This window comes from Penicillium subrubescens (genome assembly GCF_028828155.1).
Source record: "Penicillium subrubescens strain IBT 31985 chromosome Unknown utg000005l_segment0_segment0, whole genome shotgun sequence".
In the NCBI taxonomy this organism is placed as follows: domain Eukaryota; kingdom Fungi; phylum Ascomycota; class Eurotiomycetes; order Eurotiales; family Aspergillaceae; genus Penicillium; species Penicillium subrubescens.
Genome location: NW_026643155.1, coordinates 4,218,524 through 4,240,874, shown reverse-complemented (window position 1 = coordinate 4,240,874; position 22,351 = coordinate 4,218,524). Strand labels below are relative to the sequence as shown.

The window sequence follows — 22,351 nt, the reverse complement described above, 5'->3', positions numbered from 1 at the left end:
GGGTGTGGAGCCCTATATATAGTTCGGCATGTGTTTCGGGGTTTCCCACATATACAACCACAGATTGTGACTGTGGATCGGTCTGTATAGATTGTTTAACCTTAAAAAAATACCACAATTATTTCCGTATTCAACCCCTAGTCTCTCTCCGTCAGAATCCAGTCTAGTGCATCTGATTTGGTTTGATGGCTTGCAAGTTGCCGGGGGGAAAGAGAGGGCCGGTAGGGCGGAAGCGGGGCAGATCCAATTAGCCTCTCCGCCATGTCGTCAGCTGGGAACATTCCGCAGACAGCTCCACCACCTTTTTCCCTTTCACCTCTTTGAACCTCTCTACTTCCCAAGGACTGCTCACCACTCACTTGCCTTAGAAATGGCTCATTTACTGAGGGGCAAGCAAGCTGGTATTCAGAAAGACCTGTCCGAGGGCTTGTCCCCGGACGACTTTGGGCTTGACGACGTATGTTCTTGGCGCTCCAGGCATCCTCTTTTACGATCGTGAAACACTTACAGATCAATCTTTTCGCAGTTTGCACGATGCGGAGTGAACTCACAGATTAGTGCGATTGCATACGATCCCGTCCAATCCCTTCTTGCCGTCGGCACCTGTGATACCTCGTTCGGAAGTGGGCAGATCTATGTCTTTGGGCAACGGCGCGTGTTGGTCGTCTTTGACTTCCCGCGCAAGGCGTCAGCAAAGCACCTCCAATTCTGCGCCGACAAGCTCATCAGTGTGGACTCGAAGAATGAAATTTGTATATTCTCGCTAGAGACTAAGAATCTGGTGACGTCCTATGCGCCGCCAGGCCAACCCACTGCGCTCGCTACTGATCCGAGCCTGGAATACGCCTTCATTGGGTTGTCGAATGGTCCGTTGGCCCCGGTACTAACGTCCATGTGAGCTTGCCATTGACTATACATTAGGTGAAACTATTGCATACGATCTCGACCGACAGACCTTGACGCCATTCAAGATCCCGAACCTGTGGCTGGAACGCAAGCCCCGATCACGGCTGAACCCAGTCATTTCATTAGCATTCTCCACACGAGACATTGGCAAGATCCTCATCGGATACCCGGAGGGTGCCGTCACATTTTCTTTTAAGCAGAACATTGCGCAAAAGTTCTTTACCTATGAGGTTCCGGTTGGGGCCCCGGGCGGAGATACCGAGTTGTCGGCTGCTGGTGTGCGCCGACCTAGACTGACCAACGCGATCTGGCATCCGAACGGTATCTTTGTGTTGACAGTCCATGAGGATACCAGTCTTGTTCTCTGGGATTCAAAGGACGGCCGCAAGCTTCATGCCAGGACTGTGCAGGCTGCCAATGTTGATCAGCCAGGATCCTCCGGCAGGCCTGGCTCGGCGGGTGGACCTACCGGGCCCAAGGAGCCCATCACGAAGGTTGTGTGGTGCGCCAAAGACAATCCTGATGATACCGGTCTTCTGGTCGCGGGTGGAAAGCCAGTAGGCGATCCGAATAAAGGCCTCACTTTCTTGGATATGGGTCCTACTCCCAACTATGCCACATCTTCCTGGCAGGTGCTGTCGGCATACTTTGAAAGGACTCGCCGCAGTATCAACCTTTCTATCCCACCAGCTGCCCATGCTATCAACTTCTGCCTCATTCCTCGCACCACTCCATATTTCGCCGGTGCCCATGACCCAATTGCAATCATCGTTGTGCTCTCTTCGGGCGAGTTGGTCACGATGAGCTTCCCGAGTGGCCACGCCATTACACCCACCAATATGATCCATCCATACTTGTCATTTGTCCATCCTTTCGTGAACAGGGTTACACTCACTCCAGTTGATCGAAGTGCCTGGTTAGGGTTGAAAGAACGCCGGGCACAGGGACCCAAATTTGTCCTTGGGGGTGCTGAAGCGAAGAATCCGCTGAAGCGCTTCGAGAACCGGAACATTATCTCTACAGCACATGCCGATGGAACCATCCGGCTCTGGGATGCTGGCCACGATGATGAAATTGAGAATGGTGAGGTTGTTCAGGTAGATCTGGCGCGGGCCGTCGGCCGGGTTGGTAATGTGGAGGTCACTGAAATGTCACTTGCGAGCACGACTGGCGAGCTATCAGTTGGCCTCCGCAGCGGTGAGGTGGTTGTCTTCAGATGGGGTAACAATGCCTCATACGGCAACGAACAACCTCCCGGTACCAACCAGGGTCCTGGGACTCTGACTCCGATCACCACCCGGGCGGATCCTGGCTTAAAGACGGGTATGCTCCCATTGACTCTTTTGAACATGCAACAAGGGCCGGTAACGGCTTTGAAGCACAGCCAAGTTGGATTTGTCGCCGCTGGGTTCGAGGGTGGTAGCTTGGTTATTATTGACTTGCGTGGCCCTGCAATCATCCACACTGCTCATCTGGCCGAGTTTATCAAGGCTCCGAAGCGAGGCAGCTTCCGTAAGACGCGTGGTGCAGAGGAAGTCCCTGCAGAGTGGCCAACCAGCATCGAATTTGGCGTGATGACTCTGGAAGGAGAAGGTATGGACTCGTCATTTCAAAAACTTGGGAGTCTAAGCTGATTATGTTCTTCCATGTTTTGACTGCAGACTATTCAAGCATTTGCTGCTTTGTTGGTACAAACCGAGGCAACGTAGCTACTTTCAAGATCCTTCCGGCAGCCAATGGCACGTATTCAGCTGCGTTCGCCGGATTTTCGGCCGTCGAAGACAAGGTCATCAATCTTATTCCCATTGATGCGGACTCCGGTGGCCAGGCTCTTGCTACACCCGGCGCTGTCGGCGGCTTGAGAACTGGCGCGAAGATTAACGGCGTCGTTATCGCAGTCACCCCATCAAGCTGCCGAATCTTCAAGCCTCCAACCTCCAAAGGGGCCCACAAAACCTGGGACGACTATCTCTGCGATTCAGCCGCGGTTGTCAAGGTCGAAGGCCGCGGCTACAGCTTAGTCGGTCTGTTCGGGGATGGAAATGCACGAGCGTTCTCTATCCCCGCTCTCAGGGATATTGGTAGTGCCAGAATCAACCACATTGCCGATATGCGACGGCTCTCGGAGGCATATATCACACCCAGTGGTAATGTCATGACATGGGTTGGTCCTTCGGAGGTCGGATTGTTCAACTTGTGGGGATCTGGACATAAATTGTACGTTTGTCACACAAGTTTCCAAGCTTGGGCAACGCTAATAACTCTCATAGGAGCCCCTCGCAAGATCGTCTTTACGATCCCGAGAAAGTTATTCCCACGCGTCCTACCATCACTAACATCCAGTGGATATCCGGTACTCAATATGTCTCACCAGCAGACATGGATTTGCTCAGTACGTGACCCTTTTCGATTATCCATGCATTCCTCTACATCTGAATCTCCCTGTCTAACAATAAACACCAGTTGGCGGTCCCGATCGCCCACCCTCCAAAAGAATGATCGAGCAAATGAGGCTCGACGAGCAAGAGCGCCGTCAAGCCCTTCGAGAAGGTCGCGCACCGCCGTCAGAACCCCAAGGTAGTCAAGAGGGCTACCTAGCATATATGTCACGCCAAGTCCAAGAACGAACCGAGCGTCTCGGAATCGTCGGCGACTCGATGGACCGGCTCGAGGAGAATAGCAGTAACTTCGCGACCGATGTGGGCAAGTACATTCAAAATCAGAAGCGGAAGGCAGTCTTCGGCGGTAAGTAGCTAGCTCCAGTTTGTAGTCCGGGGGACGACCCTTGTCAACATTGCCCCTTGCATCGTGAGGTACATGAGACTGACCGACCTTTTTGATGCAGCCCTTGGGTCTAAGTTTGGGTTCTAGGTTCTCGCTTAAGTCGTCGAGAGACTATTGATTTGCACAGTGGGGTGGTATAGAAAGTCCTGATCACACAATAAAGGTGTTTCCCGGGCTTCTGGGTTGTTTGTTTACAGATTGCCTCTGTGGTCTGCAGTCTTGTTGTAGAATATCCACACTTGATTTCAAAATATGTTTGTCTATTTTGACAACTCCACCGGTCAATCCATACTCGCCACTTCTGAGGATGGACAGAATGCGGAGATATCTTTTGAAGCCAAATGTACGGAGCTACAGTCAATAGGAGGTAGACATGAATAGCAAGGCAAGCATTCCACTTCATCGTGGACCTGCTCCTAGGCGCGAGATCTAGGCTACTGGGAATAGCTCCATCCCTCCTACATACCCAACAAAATGGATTCTCCCCTACTTACACACTTAATTAGGTGCATGAGCGCTGATCTCTTTAAAATCAAGATGAGTTCTATTTCGTAGACCCAATTCAACGCCAACGTTGAACTAAGAGCATGGTAAGATGATAAAATGAGGAGAACATGAGGGTAAAATAGTTTGGTCAAGGTGTCATAAACGTTGCATACTGACGGTCATCAAAGAGCATGGGAAGAGGGAATGAGGCAAAGAACATGGCTCTGGGAAACGAGAAAAGGATCAATCCATAGGGAAAGGGAGCTTTTAGTGCACCATGACCTCGGGTTGGGCCTGGTGGGCAGGCTTGCCAGACTCATCCTTCTGCTCCGAGTCGTCACCCATCTCAACGTCCTCATCGCCATCAGCAGCCTCATCCTCATCCAGCTCGTCATCATCATCTTCACTCTCCTCCTCGAGGTCCTCACTACCAGCGTCCGAGACATCGTCGTCGTCATTGCCAGCAGTGACCTCGCCACCCTCCATCTCCTGGTCATCACCCTGCTTGTTGGCTTCCTCGAGCTCCTTGACGAGGGCAGCCTCGAGCTCGGCCTCCTCAGCACCGTAGGCATTGCTGTCATCGTCCAGTCTGTCAGCCTCAGGCTGGTCAGGGGGGTACTCTGCTGGGGCAGACTCCTCGGAATCCCTTTAATGCAAATGTTAGTTTGTATCGTTGCGGGGGCAACCCATTGAAGGGATTCATAGAAATCATACCACTTGATCGCGAAGCGAGTCACACGGGGCTTCTCAGCGAGGACATTGCGGCGAATACGCTCAATGACGGGCTTGGCTGGGGGCTCTGCTGCCAGCTCCTCGGAGTCGTACTCATTGTTGACATAGTAGCCAACACGGACGAACTCGCGGCCGTCGTAGCTGCAGGTCAAGAGGATGACGGTAACACCCAGGATTTCGGAGGAGGGGATGCGTTGCAAGTCGGGCGCATCGGCCTCGAAGATGAACTTGTTCACGCCGACGGGGATGGGGCCGACCAAGAGGGAGTCGAGTTCCTGGTCATACTCGGAGCTATTCAAGATGGGTTAATGAGGGGCAAACAGACGCGGTGAGCGGGTGGATTTACGAAGTGGCGGAACCGACATAGGTCAGTTTCCACTCAAGATCTAAGTAGGCCCTGGTTAGAACTTCCAAAAACGACAAACCGATTTTGATTTGGACGGCTCACCTTTTTGCAGTTGCTCCAAGCACTCGAAAGTGATCTCGAACTGATAGGAGGCCGTGAAAGGGGCCGGGTTGTTGAGGATTTTAACCCCAAGGAGCGACACGACGGACATGGTGATAGGGTTGTGTGTGTAATGCGGTTATGTATGAGAGTGGGACTCTATGAGGAGATGTGAAGGAAGGATGCAGGATTTATAGGAGAAATCCAGGCTGTGGGTACGGGGAAAAAGGGAAACAAACAGATTCACCGCAAGGAATGCACGGGGAAGTAAGTCTGAAGGACCGCAACGAGGGCATATGCGAGGAGGAGCCTATCGCTCGACGCGCCTTCGCGTCCCTTGCGCGCTGACCGCCCACGTGACTGGGGACAGCTTGCTGCAGTCTCGGCGGGATGAATTCACGGATTCAGTAATGAGCTTCCTCCGACCTCAACTCCACCACCACCATCACCCCTCCCGTCTCGTCGCTTTGACCTGACTTTCGCTTCTTTAGCTGACACCCCTCGTGGGATAATTCGCCCACAACATCGTCTTCCTCTAACCTCACTACCACTACAGTCTCGTGCCCCGTTTCATCAACAAAGCTCCGTTCGCAAGCTCTCACATTCCGGTCAAAGAGATCAGTCTGACTGATTTCGCCAGTCATGGCGGACGAGGAAGCTGAGCAGGCCTTTTTCCGGGCCCAGGCCCTGGAATCAGACACCGCGGTCCCGGCGAACGAGGAACAAGAACCGGACAACTTTGACGATGAAGACGAATACGACCCCTCCAGAACCTTCGATGACCAGTACCAAGACTTCGAGCCTGGCCCCGAGCAGACAGAAGAGGCTACCGAAGATGAACAGCTGCAGCAATTCGGAGATAATGATGAGAACGGCCCACAATCAGAAGTGACACCCCCCAACCAGACGATCTCATCAGACATCGACACTGGCTTTGCTAGTGATGCGCCAGATCCTGCCCAGAATTCCTCTCGTGCCGAGTCTCAGACATCCACGCCGGTCCCACCCACGGGTGTGTCGGCGCAGCCCCAGACCAGAACGATTGGGGGATTTGACATTGAGGATGACGAGGACGAGGTCGAGGATGACAACGAGGAGGCGGACTACGAGCCACCGGCAGTACTGGGGGTGGATGATTCAAATGCCATGCCTATGACCATGTCTGAAGATCCAAGTTCAGGAAATCAAAATCATACCACTTCCCCTGATGTATCATCGCACATGGTGCAGCCCTCTGCCTCCGTGCTAGATGTTGCCAATAGCTCTTATTCTCCTGCCATTGTTTCCAATATCGATCCTTCTGTTTCCCATCAGTGGGTGCATGACCCGAGTGTGCAGAACAGTACTGCTCCTACCCCTGTACCTGACTCCCCTTCTTCGAAAGGCCGCCTGGCCCATGACCGTGTGGGTATCCTGCAGGACAGAGTTGACGAAGATCCCCGTGGAGATCTCTCGGCTTGGTTGGAGTTGATTGCAGAGCACAGAGCTCGTAACCGGTTGGACAGTGCGCGCGAGGTCTACGAACGATTCCTCAAGGAATTCCCCATGGCGGTAAGTTGCGCTTTGCATTTTAAATGAAAAACACTGACATTATTCAACAGGCTGATCAATGGGTGGCCTATGCCACTATGGAGTCAGAGCTGAACGAGCTCTTCAGGTTGGAACAGATTTTCAACAGAACCCTTCTCACCATTCCTAGTGTTCAGCTCTGGTCTGTTTACCTGGACTATGTCCGTCGTCGGAATCCTTTGACCACGGATACCAGTGGACAAGCCAGACGAACAATCTCGTCCGCCTATGATCTCGCAATTCAATACGTCGGCATGGACAAGGACTGCGGCAACATCTGGAGCGACTACGTGGAATTCATTCGCTCCGGCCCAGGCACCGTTGGAGGTTCAGGCTGGCAGGACCAGCAGAAGATGGACCTGCTTCGAAAGGCCTACCAGAAAGCTCTCTGCGTTCCGACACAGGCAGTCAATGCTCTGTGGAAGGAATATGATCAGTTCGAGATGGGTCTCAACAAGCTTACAGTACAGACCCTTCAATCCCTCGGTTGTGGCGCGTTCAAATTGACTAACTCTCATGTCTAGGGTCGGAAGTTCCTGCAAGAACAGTCGCCGTCGTACATGACCGCTCGTAGTTCCTACACAGAGCTCCAAAACATCACTCGCGATCTGGTCCGCACCTCGCTGCCGCGGTTGCCTCCAGTTCCTGGATGCGAGGGCGATGTGGAGTTTGCTCAACAAGTTGACATCTGGAAACGCTGGATTGCTTGGGAGAAAGACGACCCGCTAGTCCTAAAAGAGGACGATCTGGCTGCATTCAAGGCCCGTGTGATCTATGTCTACAAGCAGGCTCTCATGGCTCTCAGATTTGTACCGGAGATCTGGTATGACGCTGCTGAGTTTTGCTTCTTGAACGACATGGAGAGCGAGGGTACCGATATGTTGAAGCAGGGTATCGAGGCCAACCCGGAAAGCTGCCTTCTTTCCTTCAAGCTGGCCGATCGGCTCGAAGTCACCTCAGACTCTGAGCAGGATTCCTCCAAGCGAGCTGCCAAAGTTAGGGAACCTTACGATAAGCTCCTCGATGCCCTTTACGAGCTGATCAACAAAGCTCGAAACCAAGAGACCCAGGACGTCACTCGTATCGAGGAGACCTATGCCCAGCTACACCCCGATGCTCAGGCCCCGCAGGACGAAGATGACGATGGAGTTCCAAGCGAAGCAAAGGAGAGAGAAGCCGCGAAACAGGCACAGATTGATGCCGTTCGAAAGGCTCACTCCATGCGGATCAACACCCTGTCCAAGACGGTTTCTTTCGCTTGGATTGCGCTGATGCGTGCGATGCGCCGTCTTCAGGGCAAGGGCAAACCCGGAGAACTAGCCGGCTCCCGCCAGGTCTTTGCCGAAGCACGTAAGCGAGGCCGTATCACCAGCGATGTCTACATTGCCAGTGCTCTTATGGAGTACCACTGCTACAAAGACCCGGCTGCAACCAAGATCTTTGAGCGAGGCGCAAAGCTTTTCCCCGAAGATGAGAACTTTGCTCTGGAGTACTTGAAGCATCTGATTGACATCAACGATATTATCAGTGAGTTGGAAATCAACTAAAACTTGTGGAATGGTTACTAACCTTCATAACAGATGCCCGGGCCGTCTTCGAGACAACTGTACGCAAATTGGCAGCTAGTCCCGAGAATGTCCACAAAGCAAAGCCCATCTTCGCCTTTCTTCACGAATATGAGTCGCGCTACGGTGACTTGGTTCAAGTTATCAACCTGGAAAGCCGGATGCGCGAACTCTACCCCGAGGATCCTTCTCTGCAGCAATTCTCGCATCGCTACGCGACACCAACGTTCGACCCGATGACCGTCCGCCATATTCTTTCACCTTCGCAGACCCGTCCGAAAACCTTGCATCATGTTGTTGCACCGGAGACTCGGGTCTCGCCGGCACCATTCCAGGATACATCTTTGACCTCGCCCAAGAGAGCTTACCCTGCGGATGACTTTGACTATGATTCTGATCGTCCGCGCAAGTTTGCCCGTGCGGAATCTCCGCTGAAGGGCGCACAGGGTCGCCGCATCGATGTGCAGAAGAGAGTGGGCCAGTTAAATGGGCAGACTACGTCCTCGTACAAACCTCAAGGATCTGCAGCTCCCCTTCCCCGGGACGTCGTCCATTTGCTTAGCATCATTCCTCCCGCATCTTCCTATCACATCGTGCGTTTGTTGCCGGAGAAGATGGTCGACCTCCTTCGCCACACCGAAATCCCTGCTAGTACCGATCAAATTCCACTCCCGGCCAACGTCCTAGGGCTTGGGGCTGCCCAGAGCTCTGGGCAAAACCAATATGGTGGTAAGTTGCGCCAACAGACATTTCACTTCCCGATGAACCGTCTTTGTTAATGCATTAGCTAACATATAAGATCTAACAGGATCATATCGCTGAGCGATTCGGTCTTTGCGCAGCAAATCTCTGCGGCTTCTCATTTGTGCATACTTTCGCCACTTACCACTTGAAATACCCTTCCTAATCTGCGACACGTGCTTCCCTGCCTGATGACATTCCTTCGTGTCTGTGTGGAGCTTTTGCTTCATCACCCCTCGAGAATGTGGCTGGGTCTCCTTTCGATTGTCTTTGAACCCGTTGCATCTGCCGGCGTCGGTCTGGTTGGCTTTTTTTCTTTCTCTTTTCATGGGCATCGGTCGCCGCGTGGTTTGGTCTCGTCCTCAACTTGAGCATCCAGTTTCGACGGCGGAGTATCTGCTTCATCATGCATCTGTACATTCCAACCAAAATAGTGCAGATACTTCAATCACAATTCATTCTTTGAATCATTTTCTCCAATGGGGCTTAGTAGCCGTGAGCGTAAATTGTGTCTCGTATCTAAAACTATCTAATATCGTGGCAGATTAGCTCGGGAGTTTCCAACTTGTTATGAGGATCCAAAAGTAGAGTTATTGCACGTATTCGAGGAACTACGGACGTCATACAACGTGCTCTTGGGTGCTTTGTTGCATGTCCCATCTTGCCAACGAGGGACACTAACCATTTCTAGATAAGCCGTTGCTCATGTTCACGAACAACAATGTTTCCACAGTCTGCGAGCCACAAATAAGAGACTTGGGACTTTTCCCACCACACTGAATGAATTTTGTGGACACTAACTACTCAAAGCACCTGCACGACAATTTCCGTACAAATGCCCTGAAAGTACCGCTTAATGCATCACAAAGAAATTCGTATAGAATAATCACGTTTGCTGGTAGCTTCCGCCATATTGAATGTGGTTATTTCCATCAATTCTTACATTTGCCAGGTTTGAGAGACTTTCCTCGTCAGGGTATACAAAGTCCCTTGTTTCCCACTTCCACTCCCATCGAGATCTTCTCTTCCTTCATCTATCCTCCTCCTTTTTTACACTCCTATTTCCACCATCCTACACATACAGAGTCCAGCAGGTCTCTTCTCTTGTTAGTCATTCGACTTCTTCTTGCTCAGACCCTTGTGACTGTTAGCGAGGAATCAATTTTACCGAATCATTGTTATTCATTTTCTAATCTTTTTTTGATCTATGAAGACTGAAAAGCTTCATCCATATTACCGCAATACTTAATCTACCTTGGTTGGTAAGTGATATACAAGGTATCCTTCACAGAGTACTGCTTGAAAAAAGCTGCCAGACGATGAGAGTACCTTCTCTATCGAACTAATATATTCCCTATTATCTACATCATTCCGCTCCTCCATTCCCTTTTCATTACCTCCATGATAATGTATGAAACAAACTTACTTACAATGATTTTCAGTACGGATTTCAATTGTCCACCATGGATAGCCCCGGTGCAGCTAGTGAGGCAGGCAAGTGCGATGGAGAGCCCAAGCTAGCCAGTGCCGTAGAAGACCGCGAAGTCATTACAGAGGCGACGACCACCGATGAACAAGGAAACCGCCGAATGAAGGCAAACGAATATTGGGATCATGTCGTTTTTCCCTTGCCTGAGATTGCTGGCAAGAAGGCAAATGAGTACAGCAAGTCCGGCAAGGAGATCGAGGTGACTGTGAATGGCTATCCAATTAAAAAGTACCCAAAGAAGCCCGTTTTCATGTACGAGGTAAGTGGGGGTCTCGCTTATTCAGGTCCTTGTCAAGTGCTGTCTCAACTAAGATGTTTGTAGCTTCAAGTTCTTGCCATAATAGAGGCTCGAGAGGACAAGAGACTTCTGCCAACACTCGATCAGCGACTCGTGCGGCTGTGTTTCGAGAAGAGTAAGGAGCTCGGGAAATTGCTCCCTGATGCTATTAATGATGGAGCTCACATTGTTTGGTAAGCCCAGGACCCTTCCGATGGCAAGTGAACATTTCTGATTTAGATAGGTCATTACAAGAGGCGAAGAACGGTATCAGGGAGAAAATTTACTTTGACCCTCCATACAGACACTATGAAGGCCCGAAGAGAATTGGAGGCATCGAGGCGAAGAATCCAAAGTCTCGAGAATTCCTCACGCTGCTCTCGGAGGTTACATTCCGGGTGGTTCCAAAGCACAAGCTTATGCTCAAGGTAATCTACGAATGGCTTGAAAAGAAGCGACACTTTGACGAGAAGGTGGTTCAGTCATTCAGTGAGTGTCTTGTGAACTATACTTTCAAGTCCATTTTGGAGGTTATTGTTGTTGATATCTACAGTGTTCCTTGACCATCTTCTTCGTCACGAGCCTCGATCCAAATTCTTTGAGCACAAGCGCTCTTACTTCTTCGAGAACATCCACGGCCTTGGTCCAGAGTTTGCTAAAATGGCGCATAACTTTCATTTCCAACTGCCCCAGGCTGCGACTGTTTACCGCGGAGCATTCCAGACAATCAGAGCCTGCCCGGTAAGCGCTTTACAAGCACAATTTTCTTTAGTAAACTGGACTAACCAAGAAACCAACAGCGTGGTTTGATGCTAAACGTAGATACTGCGTATGGTGTCTTCTTCTCTCGGATAGGTCTCTTGGGAGTCATGAGAGGGCTCCTTGGACTCAACCACCAAGACGATCTGACAAGGGTTTGTATGCCCGTTCACCGACCACAACTAAAGCCGGATTGGTGGGAGTTGTCTAGGCACCATGTCGAGCTCGACAAGATGATCCAAGGGCTGTTGGTCAATCCTGAGTTCCCAGGATGCCCCAATCCGAATAGAACCTTCAAGATCAGAAAGCTGGTGAATGGCAGCGCCCGGGAATACATGCTCAAAATTGAGGACAGAGCCACGGGCGCCGTCAAGGAGCTGTCAGTCTTGGACTATTTCAAGCTCAAGTACAAAATTGACCTCGAGTATCCTAACATGCGCCTTGTGGAGATGCAAGACCGCGATGTCGTCTATCCCGCCGAGCTTCTGGAGCTCAAGGGTCTCCAGCGATACAACAGGAAGCTGAGCGTTCTCATGACCTCGCAGATGATCCAGTACACTGCGCAAAAGCCGCAGGATCGTATGGATCACATCAACACCTGCAAGAAGCTGTTTGCGCATGAGAAAGACCACAATCTGGCACTCTACGGCATGGAGATCGGGCAGTCCATGATCAAGACAAAGGCACGTCTGCTTCCCAGCCCAGACATTCAGTTTGGAAATGCGAAGCACAACCCAGGCACCAATGGACGTTGGGATCTTCGAGGGAAAAAGTTCTACAAGCCACACGGCGAAGCTCTGCTTTCTTGGGCAATCGGTTACTTTCCAAATGAACGCAATAACCTGGATCAGCGGCTTATCGAGGAATGGCGGATCAATTTTGTCAAGGCATTCAAGTTGCATGGCGGCGCTGTTAAAAACGTTCCAGTGTCGATGATGATGACTGAGGATATCGGGACCTCAGTGGCCAAGCTTTACGAAACTGCCAAGGCAGCCTACGGTCAACCTCCCCAGCTTATCATTATGATTACATCCAGCCAGGATGTTAGTCAATACTCTCGCCTCAAGAAGTCCTGCGATTGTCGATATGGAGTTCCTTCTCAGGTCCTTCAGGGCGACCGGTGCCGCGGTGGAGGAAAGCCTCAACTTCATTCCAACGTCGCCATGAAAGTCAACGCCAAGCTGGGAGGTGTGACGGCTCGTGCTGTTCCCACAGCTGCTGGGACGGGCCTTGGACCTTCCTCGATGATCATTGGAGCTGATGTCACTCACCCAATGATGGGTGTTTGGACTCCGTCGCTGGCTGCAATGTCCGTTTCGAATGATCTCCAGGGAATCAGCTACTGGGGTGGTCGTGAAGTTAATGGTGCCCGCAAGGAGATCATTTCCGATTCTAACATCAAGGAAATCTTGACGCCTTTCTTCGAGAAGTGGATCGACACAGTTGGCAGGAAGAGCCCTCCTTCAATTATCTACTACTTCCGCGATGGCGTTTCCGAAACGGAATACAACGAAGTTCTTGAGAAGGAAGTGGAAACCATTCGTAAAACCATGTCTGCAGCTGCCGAGACAGAATGGAAAGGAAAGATGTGCGTTGTCGTGGCCAACAAGCGACACCATGTTCGGGCTTTCCCAGACACCAAGAGCCGCAACAGCTGTGACAAGAATGGCAATCCCCTCCCAAGCACCTTGGTCGATCGAGATGTTACCAGTCCTCATGGCTGGGACTTTTTCCTCTACTCGCACATTGCTCTTCAGGGTACTGCCCGCCCCGTCCACTACACTGTCTTGCTGGACGAAGTCAAGCACAAGCCAGAGCACTTGATCAACATGATCTATGAGCAGTGTTACCAGTATGTTCGCTCTACGACTTCTGTCTCGGTTCACCCGGCCATTTACTATGCTCACTTGATATCCGTTCGTGCTCGTCATCACGAGAATGTCATGGTCAAGGGAAAGCCAGCCCAGTATGGACGTGGTGTCAAGGTGAGTCGTGGAATGACTCACGCCATGCAGGCAAACCCGAAGGAGTCGGATCGCGGCGATATTCCGTTGCTGCCAATCGACGACAGCAACACCAATCATCTGCCATTCCGGATGTGGTATGTCTAATTGGTTGCACCAGCAGCGACGACTCTTGATGATTCCGACTTGGTATCATTTTTGGTGTCACAAACGCCGAGACGATGTTGAGTTTCACGTTCCATTTCACATTCAAGTTTGACCTATCTTTGCCCCCATTCACACATGTGTTTCGAATCCAGAGCGTCGCATTGTCGGACCGTCTTCTTCCATGCCTGTTACTGAGCTTGATCTATCTACATATCTGTCGTCGCCAGTATTGCCCAACTGTGCATTGTCTGTGTGTGTTTGAATTGAACGTGTAACGAAGAGGAATTGAGATCCTGAAAAGTTGGCCCATTGATCATGATGGGTATTTCGTTGCAGTCATGAATCATGTCTTTAAAGAAGCAGCGAATTAGGACCCGAAAAAAATACAGGATTATTTCTTCAATGTTGGTTCAAGTCACGGAGTCCAGCATTATGCCCCATGCCCTCTGTAAAATTATTGAGACGCAGCCGTAGCTGATTTGTAGAGCCTACCATTAGAGTGACAAACTAGCCCAGGTACCTCAAAAATATAGGGGCTAATTGTGCAAAGGAAAGAAATTAATGTTACTCGGTCGAAAGCGAATCTTTGAAATCGCTGTACCATTCACGAGGCACCTAAAGCTAAGGATTGGAAATGAAAGAAAGGGAGGCTTAAGTATCCATGGCAGAGTCCGGCCGAAATCTGCCGGCCTGTCTCACCCATTTCTATTTTCGTACTTCCGATCAGTGCCTGGAAAGAAAAGAAACTGTGGAATGGGCGATGTGGTGTCTGCGTGAACAGCACCATATGGGCCAACTCGGGAAGGGAAGAAAGGCAAACGAAGCCGTGGAATGGGCGCTAGATGTGAGATCTGGATTAGTCACTTCAATTCGAGAAATGACATGAATGTTGATCACTTACCTCAATAGAACGAACCATGAGACCAGCTAACCGTCGAAGACGTCCCGGGCTCGGGCCATTTGAGCTTCCAAGTCGGAGGGACGATGGGTTTCTTCGGTAGAAAAGTTGGAGTAAGTGGAGCACATATAATAACATGTGCTTCAGTAATAACTACAACAATTTTAGCTATTATAGCTTTTTTTTGAACCATGACCCAGTTGGCCATCGTCCTGCTCGCTGGCATCTTCTGCCGATTCGTTGGCCTTGCCTTTCGCTGGTTCCTCCTCACGGGGGTTTAGCGCGCGAGGAGCCAGGAATAGGGTCTTCTCCTCAAGTGCCTCCCGAATTTCACTTGACTCGGAGGTTTGCCTTAATCAAGTCGAGAGGAAGAAGAGTAAAACCCGGCCCATGGCTATAGTAAGGCCCCCTTAACCTCCTGCCTGCGCAGTCATACCATATGCAAGGGTATCCTCCTTATCCTGGATCCTTTCCCACTGGGCAACATTTCTATGTGCCACCATGATCATCTGAATGCCAGGATAATGGAGACGCATTCTTATCTATTATGGTAGACTAAGGCTCAGGCTAATCGCACAACAACTCATGATTTCGCACGACACCCTATATCCCCTTTTGGGTAGAGCGGAGAAGAGGTACATCTGGATTCTTAGCATCTAGACCGGAGAAACGGGTTTACTGTATGAATATATGCTTCAACTTTCTCTTTGGTGGAAGATCTCTCTCAATGTCTTTTGAAGCGTTTTTTGGATCGTCTTTTGGATCGTCTTTTCTGATCCTCAATGTTTCTTTATCGTTTATCGTTTATCGTTTAGAGTCGTGACTGATAACACAATCGTGAAACCATATCAGGGTTTCTGACAGAAATCCATAGAAGCCTAAAGGGTGCCAAGGTACTCGAGGTACTTGTTATCCACCATATACCACCATATCCGATAATGGTACACTGTAGTGTACAGTCTGTCGTGCGATTAGCCTCAGCTTAACCAATGTAAAGTCATTCATGATATCGTAGACACATTAACTAATAGAGCTGGTAAAACAATGCAAACATCAATCAACTACACATCACATCATCGCGGCAAGATAGATAGGAGTACAGCCACCCATTTCTCAACACTTTATCCTTCGAACAGAGCCAGCAGTTCAGGGAAAAAGACGGAGAAAAAATCCTTCAAAATACGCCGGGGGTAGTACCAGTTGCCGTAGCAAATGCATAACAGATCAAGCAAGATATATGGCCAAAAGATCAACCATGTACGCCACGTTTTCAAGACGCCACTTTATCAAAGCAAAATCAAATGTCCCAAGGTAGATCGGCCTCTTCTACGCGGGTGCAGGTTAGATATGGGAGTCCGGTGGATGGACTACTCTCGTGAGAGCCGGCGGCACTGCTAGCCTGCTCTGCGCCGCTCTTCAACTCTAGCTCGAGGAAGTTCCGCATCAACGGTTTGACGATCTCGCGGGCCAGCCGCTTGATCTCATCCATCTTGCGCTCGAAGCGTTTCAGGGTGTCACGCGTGTACAGCGCGTCGGAGGATGGTGTTGGGTGGAGTTTGAGGAAGCGTTTGACTTCGTCGTGGGCGAGGTATGCCTGTGATGACGAGGACCCGATCAATCGGTATACGCGGGCGGTTGGGTCTGGCGGGGCGGTAGGTTTGGTGGAGGTTGTTTGGGAGCCTGCGCCGATGGGTGGTGGGGGTGCAGCACCAGAGGAGCTAGAGGGGTTCTTTAGAATTGGGGCGGGTGGGGGAGTTGTGTTTTCAATAAGCCATTGGCGAAAAAGTGAGACGGTGAGCCAGTCCAGGTATGCGTTTGACGGTCCAACACGTTCGCCGCGGGAGGTTGTTAGTGAAAGACGGAAGAGCTTGGACTCGACGCGGGCCTTGAGGTCCTCGAGATCCTCATATTTGTCCTCAATCAGATCTAGCACGGAGTTGGGTAAGGGGGCGTAGGAGCCGTTGCGCAGGTTTGGTAGGGCTGCGGGCCATTGTCCCACGACGTGGATCAAGGCCTCCGAGAAAATGACCCGGCTACGGGCCAGATATCCTAGTTTAAGGTAACTGGGTGGGTACTTGGCGATTTGCTTGAACAGGCGTGAGCCGAATCCCAGCAAATGGTGGTCGACTCGCGGGCCTGTCACGGGGAGTGCGTCATACATGTCTGCCAAGGCGAGGAGAGACTTGCATTCTGTGTAGGCCGAGGCAATGTTGACGCTGTTTAGGACCGGTGCATGATTGTAGAATAACCGGAAGAGGTTATCGTAGTCGCGTATCAATGGATCCACGGAGCTGTGGTCAATGTTGCCGGTCTGTGGTAGGTGCACCACGGATTGCATTCCGGCCAGGTTCGCCATAGACCGGAAGTACCCTGCCTGTGCGTTCGACGGTTTTGTCGAAGTTGGAGAGAATGCGGGTTGATCGCCGCCAAACATTGGAGCGTATGAGGGTTGCTGTAGAGGTGAATATGTTAGCCTGGTTCGCGGTCTATACTCCATTCGAGGAGCGCAAGGTATTGTTTATCATGCCTTTTGAACCAGAATCGGCTCCTCATCCTCCCCACGAGTCTCCCAATCGAGCTCATATCTCCACCGCCGCTTGTCACCCCCACGCGCCGTCACCTTGCCGTGATCTCCCTGGACCAAGGTCGACCCATTCGACAAGGACTCCTCGCTCACGCGCGACAACGACCCATCTACCTTTGTCGGGGCCGGCGGCGGCGAAGTCTGACCCGACCAGTCCTCATTTGTGCTTGCCTCGAAGAACCCCGAACATTGTGCCAGAATCAGACGGTGGAGAAGATAGCGGCGTTCCTGCGCGCCGGCGCGAATCACGACCTCGGTGTCGCCGGTATAGGTGAAGATCGGGAAATCGTTCGAGGAGGACTGCGTGGAGCCGCCATGATGCGAGCGCCCCGAACGATGATGTCGGCGAGCCGATTGCGAGGGTCGCGACACGACAGAGGGGGCGCTTTGGAGGGGCATGCGATCGAGGATTTGCGCGGAAGAGACCATTTCGCGAGTGCGCACACGCTGGGCAGTGGTCATCGGTCCATGTAACGAGGAGAGGGAGAGACGCGGCGATCAACACCTTCCAGCGCTCACGGAGGCCGACATGCGCGAGGGTAGTTCCGAGAGTTTCTCAGGATCTCAGGGTTCCGGTGTGACGTGCGGGATGTTTCAGGGTTTTTGTCGAGGAGCGGGATGTTTTGGTGTTGCCGCGCCCCAGCGGAGTTGAGTGTAGGAGATAGTATGTACTATGGAGTGGTATTTCCGATAGGAATGTTGATGTTCGAAACTTGGTTTCACAAGCGGATCCTAGTCTTTCCGGTTCCTGGAAATCTCCGTCTCTAGGTTAGTACTGTAGGTTAGCCAGTAGCATGACTTGGACTTCATTTTCCTTGATCTCTCTCTCTCTCTCTCTCTCTCTGTCTCTACTGCGGGCTCGTTGAGTGGATCGACCGCAAGCAGCTGAGTGGAAGTGGCAACGCGCTGACTGCGGCCAATGAACAATGCCGAAAAGAAGTGGTCTGGTGTGGCTGAATCTATAATTATTTTCTGGAATTAGAATTTAGGATGACAAGACTGGAGCACATCATACACTTGGACATTTGTACATACAGTTAGTTAATCCTAGTCGAGGGTTATGACCCTTGATATTACGCAGTTCTACTTCCATATATTATCACTTCTTATACTTCGTCTTCTGCCAGCGGAGACCTCGGGTCATTCTCACTTCCCTCGTCATTTGATTACACCCCTCCTTCTTTCCCCCCTAATTCTTATTTCTTTGGTTCCTCTGGGTCGCTTTCGTTCTTTCGGCTTCTCCGATCGTGGAATATTTTTCTCCCAAATTCAAAAAGCCAAGAAAAAGCACCGAACATTCTGATTCTGCAGGCTTCTTGCTGACAGAAACGCGTTTCGGCCTTATACGAGGGTCACACGATTGGCCCCCGGTCTATTGCAAAGAGGCCCTTCAGCCCCCCCCTCCTCCGTTCGACGCCCAAACCAAAAGGCCCCCCCGCGCGATCTTTCCCAAAAAAATCCTGGCCCTGGACACACCTTCCCGGGACAGCTTCTATAGCTGTCCCGATCTGTCCTCGTTGCAGATATCTCAGGTTTCGGCTGCCGCATACGGTCTTGACCAGCTCGAGGTCCGCACCAACCCCGAAGCCTCACGTACACCCTCCCCCGACCCCTCCACTGCCCCGCGCAGCACCAAAAAACGCTCCAAAGGTCAGGCCGTCTCCCGAAAAGCCCGCGGCGTGATCGGCAAGGTTCGCGCATTCCAGAAGATCGCAGCCGCCAAGATGGCGCATCCTTCCATCAAGATCGATACCAACGTCCAAACCGCGAAACGCGGTTTGCCGGCCGACGGCGATGCCATCGATGTGCCTGGTGAACAGGGGAATCCCCGGTTGGATGCTGGCAATACGGACGATGTCCCGCCCTTTTTGTGCCAATCAGTCTCGGGTAAGTGAGCGAAGCGGGGTGCATGCGCCCTATCGGAGAATAGAGAGAAGGAAGGGGTAAAGAGATAGAGAGTGCGCCTCACACACGTGGGAACCCAGTTGACTGACCGCTTTGACTGTATCTGTAGAGATTCACGACAAGTTTGAGGACCTCGAATGGATGCAGAGGGCGCGATTGTCCGAGGCCATGCTGTCCAACGATCCCGCCCACCCTTTTGCCCTCGAGGCCGACCCGAAAGTCAAGGCACGCAATCGATATGTCAATGTACAGGCATGGGCCAACTGCCGCATTCATCTGCGGGTGCCCGAGGGCGAGTGTGACTTCATCAACGCCTCGCCGATCATACTGAAGGACTCGGTCACAGAGGAGGAGAGGACTTACATTGCGACCCAGGTATGTTGACAAATCCCTTGGCATTCTCTGCCCCCTGTTCTAGACTACCGTTGGAAGCTCTCGACTAACATGTGCTTTGTTTCGATCGGCAGGGACCTAAGCTTGGACACCTCTCACACTTTTGGCATATGGTCTTCCATGAAAGCAAGGATGTGGCTGTCATTGTTATGCTGACCCAGACCTTCGAGGCTGGCCGGGAGAAATGTGCACAATACTTCCCGTTGGACTCAGAGCAGGCTTCGATGATTCTGTTAGAAGAGGAGTCGGATCCTTTCGTGACAGATGAGAGTAGCCAAGAGGAACCTCCTCAGAACATTGGGAAGGTCACCTTGTTGAAGTCAACTTTTGATGCTAAGTCACGCTCGGAGATTCGCAAGCTCGAGCTGACTATCGGCTCGGAGTCGAAGATTGTGTGGCATTTCCTCTTTGCAGGCTGGGCGGATTATTCCAAGCCCGAAGGTAGCGACCGTGAAGCACTCCTGGAATTGATCAAGTTGACGGCTTCCAAATCTGGGGGACCCGACAATCCACGTGTGGTCCACTGCAGTGCAGGAGTTGGCCGCACGGGAACCTTCATCGCCCTGGACCACCTCCTTCAGGAGCTTGAATCGGGCCAGCTGCTGCAGGTAGCCGATCCCGAGACCGACCCTGTGTTTGAGACGGTCAATCAGATGCGCGAACAACGCATGATGATGGTTTATAACGAGATGCAAATGCAGTTCATCTACGAGGTACTTCGAGAGCAAACAGATATCAAGCTGGGCAAGATGCCAGGACAGAACAACCAGTCGCCTGGCAGCCAGATGGATGAACCTCGGTCTGCCAAGCTTGCCAAGTTGAGCGACGAGGCAGATTATTTGCCTGCTTCGAAGCCTGAATTGGAGGCTGTCCCGGACCAAGTTGCAATCCCGACTGAAATGCCCGAGTCCTCCGACCATGAGTAATGAGTTTCTCTTCGTGTTCATCGCCTTTTTCTCCGGCTTCACTATCTCTCAAAGGCTGGAGTTATATCTGCCGCGAGATGTGGTCGAGGTCATATTGCCCTCTCTTACTCGTCATGATTTGATCATGAGTCCCTGAACTTTCGATTTCATTTCTCCTCTTGCATCATATCATGGCATCCGGTGTTTGTGTATTTGCTGCTTTATCATTGTCCCACTGCCCCTTACCTCCATTCTTCTTGTACTTGTGTTGATTACCATTCTTGTCTTTCTATTCCTGCATTTGTCCGAAGTACCCTTGTCTATGTCCCTTTTGCCCATTTCTGAATACCCCCAGTCTACATTGCCACATGTTATGATTTCCCTTGCACTCTTCTGTAGTTCTATACCTGTTGACTCCAAGTCCTAGTCTTTGCATTAGAATGGCTGTATATTAGCGGTTTGTTGAGTTGTGTCTGCTCTCCCTCTGTCGACCAAAGCAAATATTTTGCGCAGCCAGCTGTATCTATCGATGTTGTAGAGCTTACTCTGTAATCTATGCTGATCTCTGACCAAGCTTCCGCTTCCGGATGTCTATTCTTAGAGACTCCGTTAAGGTTCATGGCCGTTCCGGGGCATAAATCCGGGGGACGTATTGGCGTACAAGAGCCGGTGACAGCCGCATAAATTGCGGGTCAAAGACTCAACAATATCTGGAGAAAATCTGGATTGTACACATTGATTGAGAAAAGGATATTGATGGGCATCCATGATTATTGTAGTATGAAGCAAGATTAGACACGAACTTCCATTCGCATTTGCCCATGGTCCTATGCAAAAGGATTGCCAGCCCCAAAACGGAGGGAAAAGAAATGAAAAAGAAAAGCACAATCGCTGCGAAACTAACATCAGAACTAAATGACTGGTATCATACCAACGTGAGATCGATCAATGCATCAGTCCATAATCATCATCAAACGGGGAAATACGCCAGCCAGTATCAACATTGGCTGTGCGTGAATCTGTCACTGGAAAAGCTCAATCCGAGCTCTATCAGTCGCTACGTTTCGTAGTGACCTCTCCAGCGGGTTGGCTTTCATGGTAACCCGGGGGTGCAGCTTGGTGCTCGGTCAATTCCGGACCATCCTCGTCATCCCAATTATCGACGGCATTCTCGTCCCAATTATCCACCTCTTGCTCCAAGTTCATCACCCCAGATTCTTGCGGTCCCAGCCCATCCTCTTCCCGGGAGCCACCCACACCCACACCAAGCTCGACATCCTCCTCTCCACCATCCATCACACCAAAACGGTTCTTGCGACGACGGTCTAGCATGCGACGGTGGTACCAGCCGCACAGACCCACAGCGCCGAGGCTACCGACAACATTGGCGACGACATCGAATGGGTCAAAGCCTCGGTCATTGGGAAGGAAGCCTTGTACAATCTCGGAACCAATTCCTAGACCGAGTGTGCAGACTAGTAGGGTCATATGAAGAGTGCGTCGCCTCGTGGTGTCCAAGATCCAGTAGAAGGTGACGGATAACAAGAAGAAGGTGCATAGGTGGAGGAACTTGTCATTTGGTTGGAGACTCGTGGGGATTGACGACGAGGTGCTATGTGGGAGAAGACCAATATATCCGGCGAGGATTAGGAGGAAAATGAAAGCTCCTGGAGTTGGTTGTTAGCTAGAGTGAACTTGTGGAAGGCTGCTGTACTAGCTCCCCCACAGCTCGACACGTACCTGCAAAAGGATAGCGGATCTGCATCGTGATAGATTGTGACGATGACACCCGTCGGATATTG

At 51.2% G+C, this 22,351-nt stretch overlaps 7 protein-coding genes across 7 annotated transcripts; 4 read left to right on the top strand and 3 right to left on the bottom strand.

The window, feature by feature from the left end:
* The first annotated feature begins 325 nt into the window (after window positions 1-325).
* On the top strand, window positions 326-4,175 carry N7473_008057 (uncharacterized protein). Its single transcript, XM_057153997.1, has 7 exons — window positions 326-457; window positions 527-866; window positions 922-2,499; window positions 2,568-3,123; window positions 3,177-3,298; window positions 3,370-3,651; window positions 3,752-4,175. The coding sequence occupies exons 1-7, from the start codon at window positions 371-373 to the stop codon at window positions 3,775-3,777; spliced, it is 2,991 nt and encodes a 996-aa protein (XP_057008335.1). The 5' UTR covers window positions 326-370; the 3' UTR covers window positions 3,778-4,175.
* A 36-nt stretch (window positions 4,176-4,211) lies between these two features.
* On the bottom strand, window positions 4,212-5,637 carry asf1 (nucleosome assembly factor ASF1). The gene is made up of 4 exons (XM_057153996.1): window positions 5,357-5,637; window positions 5,255-5,294; window positions 4,891-5,199; window positions 4,212-4,822 (listed from the first exon to the last, which is right to left on the bottom strand). The coding sequence occupies exons 1-4, from the start codon at window positions 5,463-5,465 to the stop codon at window positions 4,444-4,446; spliced, it is 837 nt and encodes a 278-aa protein (XP_057008334.1). The 5' UTR covers window positions 5,466-5,637; the 3' UTR covers window positions 4,212-4,443.
* Window positions 5,638-5,995: 358 nt separating this feature from the next.
* On the top strand, window positions 5,996-9,309 carry rna14 (cleavage polyadenylation factor subunit RNA14; the record flags this gene model as incomplete). The annotated part of the gene is made up of 5 exons (XM_057153995.1): window positions 5,996-6,904; window positions 6,955-7,386; window positions 7,447-8,449; window positions 8,503-9,216; window positions 9,296-9,309. The coding sequence occupies 5 exons, from the start codon at window positions 5,996-5,998 to the stop codon at window positions 9,307-9,309; spliced, it is 3,072 nt and encodes a 1,023-aa protein (XP_057008333.1).
* Window positions 9,310-10,691: 1,382 nt separating this feature from the next.
* N7473_008054 (putative eukaryotic translation initiation factor eIF-2C4) lies at window positions 10,692-13,864 on the top strand (the record flags this gene model as incomplete). The annotated part of the gene is made up of 5 exons (XM_057153994.1): window positions 10,692-10,976; window positions 11,040-11,188; window positions 11,239-11,483; window positions 11,548-11,735; window positions 11,795-13,864. The coding sequence occupies 5 exons, from the start codon at window positions 10,692-10,694 to the stop codon at window positions 13,862-13,864; spliced, it is 2,937 nt and encodes a 978-aa protein (XP_057008332.1).
* Window positions 13,865-16,059: 2,195 nt separating this feature from the next.
* Window positions 16,060-17,808, bottom strand: N7473_008053 (uncharacterized protein; the record flags this gene model as incomplete). Its single annotated transcript, XM_057153993.1, has 2 exons — window positions 16,060-17,214; window positions 17,290-17,808. 2 exons carry the CDS (start codon window positions 17,806-17,808, stop codon window positions 16,060-16,062), a joined length of 1,674 nt encoding a protein of 557 aa, XP_057008331.1.
* Window positions 17,809-19,070: 1,262 nt separating this feature from the next.
* On the top strand, window positions 19,071-20,570 carry ptpB (tyrosine protein phosphatase PTP1; the record flags this gene model as incomplete). The annotated part of the gene is made up of 3 exons (XM_057153992.1): window positions 19,071-19,233; window positions 19,361-19,626; window positions 19,719-20,570. The coding sequence occupies 3 exons, from the start codon at window positions 19,071-19,073 to the stop codon at window positions 20,568-20,570; spliced, it is 1,281 nt and encodes a 426-aa protein (XP_057008330.1).
* A 1,029-nt stretch (window positions 20,571-21,599) lies between these two features.
* Window positions 21,600-22,314, bottom strand: N7473_008051 (VanZ family protein; the record flags this gene model as incomplete). Its single annotated transcript, XM_057153991.1, has 2 exons — window positions 21,600-22,216; window positions 22,290-22,314. 2 exons carry the CDS (start codon window positions 22,312-22,314, stop codon window positions 21,600-21,602), a joined length of 642 nt encoding a protein of 213 aa, XP_057008329.1.
* Between the last annotated feature and the right edge of the window lie 37 nt (window positions 22,315-22,351).

What these genes read in the sequence shown, in the direction of transcription:
- N7473_008057 (XM_057153997.1), top strand. Translation starts at nt 371, where the DNA reads ATGGCTCATTTACTGAGGGGCAAGCAAGCTGGTATTCAGAAAGACCTG. An exon ending in CTTCATTGGGTTGTCGAATG is followed by an intron (nt 867 to 921) that starts GTCCGTTGGCCC and finishes ACTATACATTAG; the next exon opens with GTGAAACTATTGCATACGAT. An exon ending in TGGGGATCTGGACATAAATT is followed by an intron (nt 3,124 to 3,176) that starts GTACGTTTGTCA and finishes TAACTCTCATAG; the next exon opens with GAGCCCCTCGCAAGATCGTC.
- asf1 (XM_057153996.1), bottom strand. Translation starts at nt 5,465, where the DNA reads ATGTCCGTCGTGTCGCTCCTTGGGGTTAAAATCCTCAACAACCCGGCC. An exon ending in CTTGGAGCAACTGCAAAAAG is followed by an intron (nt 5,295 to 5,356) that starts GTGAGCCGTCCA and finishes GGGCCTACTTAG; the next exon opens with ATCTTGAGTGGAAACTGACC. An exon ending in TATGTCGGTTCCGCCACTTC is followed by an intron (nt 5,200 to 5,254) that starts GTAAATCCACCC and finishes CATCTTGAATAG; the next exon opens with CTCCGAGTATGACCAGGAAC.